At 46.2% G+C, this 2940-nt stretch overlaps 1 protein-coding gene across 1 annotated transcript; it reads left to right on the top strand.

The window, feature by feature from the left end:
• The first annotated feature begins 879 nt into the window (after positions 1–879).
• Positions 880–2523, top strand: LOC123426489 (60S ribosomal protein L35-4). Its single transcript, XM_045110329.1, has 4 exons — positions 880–989; positions 1076–1211; positions 1324–1480; positions 2242–2523. The coding sequence occupies exons 1-4, from the start codon at positions 986–988 to the stop codon at positions 2314–2316; spliced, it is 372 nt and encodes a 123-aa protein (XP_044966264.1). The 5' UTR covers positions 880–985; the 3' UTR covers positions 2317–2523.
• The last annotated feature ends 417 nt before the right edge of the window (positions 2524–2940 follow it).

The following is a 2940-nucleotide window of genomic DNA, read 5'->3' as shown; positions in this document are numbered from 1 at the left end:
TCTAGCATATCTAGCTTGATTGACGAGGGCTTCATGAACCCGTCATACCGCACTATCACCATCACATCTCCTCGCAAAGCCCACGACCCTTCTTCCATCATGCGTTCCGAGTCTCCAAAGCACAAGAATTGCAAAGTGTAGATATTATCCTCTAATGGTCGTATGTTAACCTTATGCGCGAGATCCCACGCCACCCTCATGTTCTTGTTGAACCAAAACTGGCTATAGGACCTTTCGTTATGAACCCTAGCAATAGCCATCCATCGCGTCGCCTCGGGCGGCACTACGTCGTGCTGCACCACCACGTCATCAAGGTCCTCTTCCGTGAGTCCCAATTCCTTCATCATTGCCTCAAGATAGCCCTTGTCGCCCGATCCGGAAACGTCAGTCGCCATGTTTTTCCCTAGCCCGACGAAACTCTCTCCCGGGCCTATTGTTCGAACCCTAGGCCGTCAATGTGCAAGCGAGCCGTGGCCAATATCGGGTAGCTACCTAGAGATCACCCCTTGTTCAATCCGAGTTAGATGATCGCCACGAAATTGTAGCAGGGAAGATCAATCTCTACGACGCCGGAAGTCGTCGCCGAGAGGAAGGAGACCCTAGCTAGAGGGAGAAAGTTAAATGGTACTCCTATTGCAGCATCCAACGGAGTTTTTTTTTTTTTTTTTTTTGAGACAAAGCATCAAACCGAGTAAAAACGTGAATAGAAATCGGGCTAAAAGCGCTTCTGGGCCTCCTAGAAAACGTGTTCTAATTTCTTTTGAGCTGGAGACGTGCGTGGGCCTATAGTTCACATACCGAGTGCTGGCCTAGGCCCAGAGGCCCCAAAGTCCATAATATCCTAGGGTTTCCCCTGTCTCAGGGGTTTCATCTTGCGCATCCCCCGTATATATAACCCTCACGCAGCCGGCCCCGTCTCTCCTCAGCGCCTCATTTTCATCTCCGCCCGCCGCCGCCGCCGCAGCAGATCAGCCCGCCAACAGCAATGGGTAAGGGGCTAACTCTCCGGCGTCTCTTATTGATTTGGTTCTATTGTACTTTCCGGATCTGACATTATCGTGGCCAACGGTGGCAGCCCGGATCAAGGTGCACGAGCTGAGGGGGAAGAACAAGACGGAGCTGCAGGGCCAGCTCAAGGACCTCAAGGCGGAGCTTTCCCTCCTCCGCGTCGCCAAGGTCACCGGCGGAGCCCCCAACAAGCTCTCCAAGATGTACTTGTCTCCCTGACCTCCTCCCGCCCCCACCCCGCTCATCCACCCCCATAGAGTAGCCCGTGCTTAGGTTTCCGTCGTGCTAACGGGTGGTTCTTGGTTTGACCCGCAGCAAGGTGGTGCGCACTTCGATTGCGAGGGTGCTCACGGTGATCTCACAGAAGCAGAAGGCGGCGCTGAGGGAGGCGTACAAGAACAAGAAGCTTCTACCGCTCGACCTCCGCCCCAAGAAGACCCGCGCCATCCGCAGGCGTCTCACCAAGCATCAGGTGATACTTTATTCCTCCCTGTCCATCTACTTGCGCTCTAGTTTATATTAAACATACTAGTGAAATTGTTTCTTTACCTGGAAGTGCTCTAGTTTGTATGTTATGCTAGTTTTCAAATTGTTTTCGTTAGATGGCGAGATCAGTAAAATTGGTATCGTAATGTTACTAATTCTGTTGTTCAATGTTACTACAATTTTTGGAAGGGCCCTCTTTTATATCTATATAATGATTTCGTAGTTCAACTGTGCTATAGATTAGTATCACGGCACTGCATTTGGTATGGCTTGTCCAGTCGTTTGCTGGGCCTTTTTGTTATGAAGTCATTGTAACCTGGCTGGTTGGATTAGCTTCTTAAGGATTGCCGTGTTTCTTTAGGTTGGACAATGTTCTTGTGTTGTTATGATGAAATACAGTATGAATTTGTGAGTGATTGGTTTTGGAAATTAGGATGCTGGTTTATTATATGTTTTCCATAGCACCTGAGTCTGTTTGATTCAGAGTTGTTTTTTCTCCTTGAGTTTGTTAATGGCATGTTATGTTTAACTGCCTGAATAGTTTCTTTGGAGTCTGTGTAGCAATCTATGCTCACTAAGAACTGTTAATCATTTGTCCCACTTTAAACCATTGCTGAATGTTCTGTGTTTTCAATCTGAGGGGACTGGTTCTCGCTACATTGTGCTTTGCTGTTTTCTATCAGCCAATTCAACTGTTTGTGGTCATTTTGGTTTACTGATTGTTATTTTATACAATATACTGTGCAGCTCTCATTGAAGACCGAGAGGGAGAAGAAGCGTGAGAAGTACTTCCCCATGAGGAAGTATGCTATCAAGGCCTAGGTTATTAGGAGCACATGTTTTACCGGCCGAGTTTTGCCCAGAAGTTGCATGAATTTTATGTTTGTGTGGACTCCCCTGCTATCTAAGTACAATGTATTCAGTATCCTGCTTGAAATTCGAACTTTTGCTTATTGACACTATGTTCTGGTTATAGCTGCTTGTTGGTGTTGCAGTATGATGGTTATTGTACTTTGTTAGTTTCCAGTACATCTGATTGTGGAAGTAGATGCTTGTTGATGTTGCAGTGATGGTTATGGTGCTGGTTTGCAGTTCCATCTGATTGTGGAAGTAAGCCATTTAGTGTTCATCGTTGCTGGATGCTTTATGTTCTTCATTAGTTTTCTGATAGTGGTTCTAGGTAGTTTAAATCTTCTCTGGCCATCAGCTTGCTATATAACGAAGGTTTGTGTTAGGGAAGAACTAGTGGCATAAGTGCTTCTGGAGATATTCTTGCTACATAACTTCTTTTGTTGAATAAAATGTGGTTGGCTTAAACTTCGGAAGATATTCTCGAAGCCCGTCTGGTATTGCATTTGCAAAACAAAGTTCCATTCTTTCCTCCCAAATTAACGAGTTTGAACTTGAAATTCCACTCTCTTTTTGTGCACCACTTTCAATCATGGT

This window comes from Hordeum vulgare, chromosome 2H (assembly GCF_904849725.1).
Source record: "Hordeum vulgare subsp. vulgare chromosome 2H, MorexV3_pseudomolecules_assembly, whole genome shotgun sequence".
Lineage (NCBI taxonomy): Eukaryota > Viridiplantae > Streptophyta > Magnoliopsida > Poales > Poaceae > Hordeum > Hordeum vulgare.
This window is presented reverse-complemented; position numbering and strand designations above follow the sequence as displayed.

Bases quoted from the DNA above. Each gene is read 5' to 3' on its own strand.
- LOC123426489 (XM_045110329.1), top strand. The intron at 1,212-1,323 runs GTACTTGTCTCC...TTTGACCCGCAG, and splicing joins CCCAACAAGCTCTCCAAGAT to CAAGGTGGTGCGCACTTCGA. The intron at 1,481-2,241 runs GTGATACTTTAT...TATACTGTGCAG, and splicing joins GGCGTCTCACCAAGCATCAG to CTCTCATTGAAGACCGAGAG.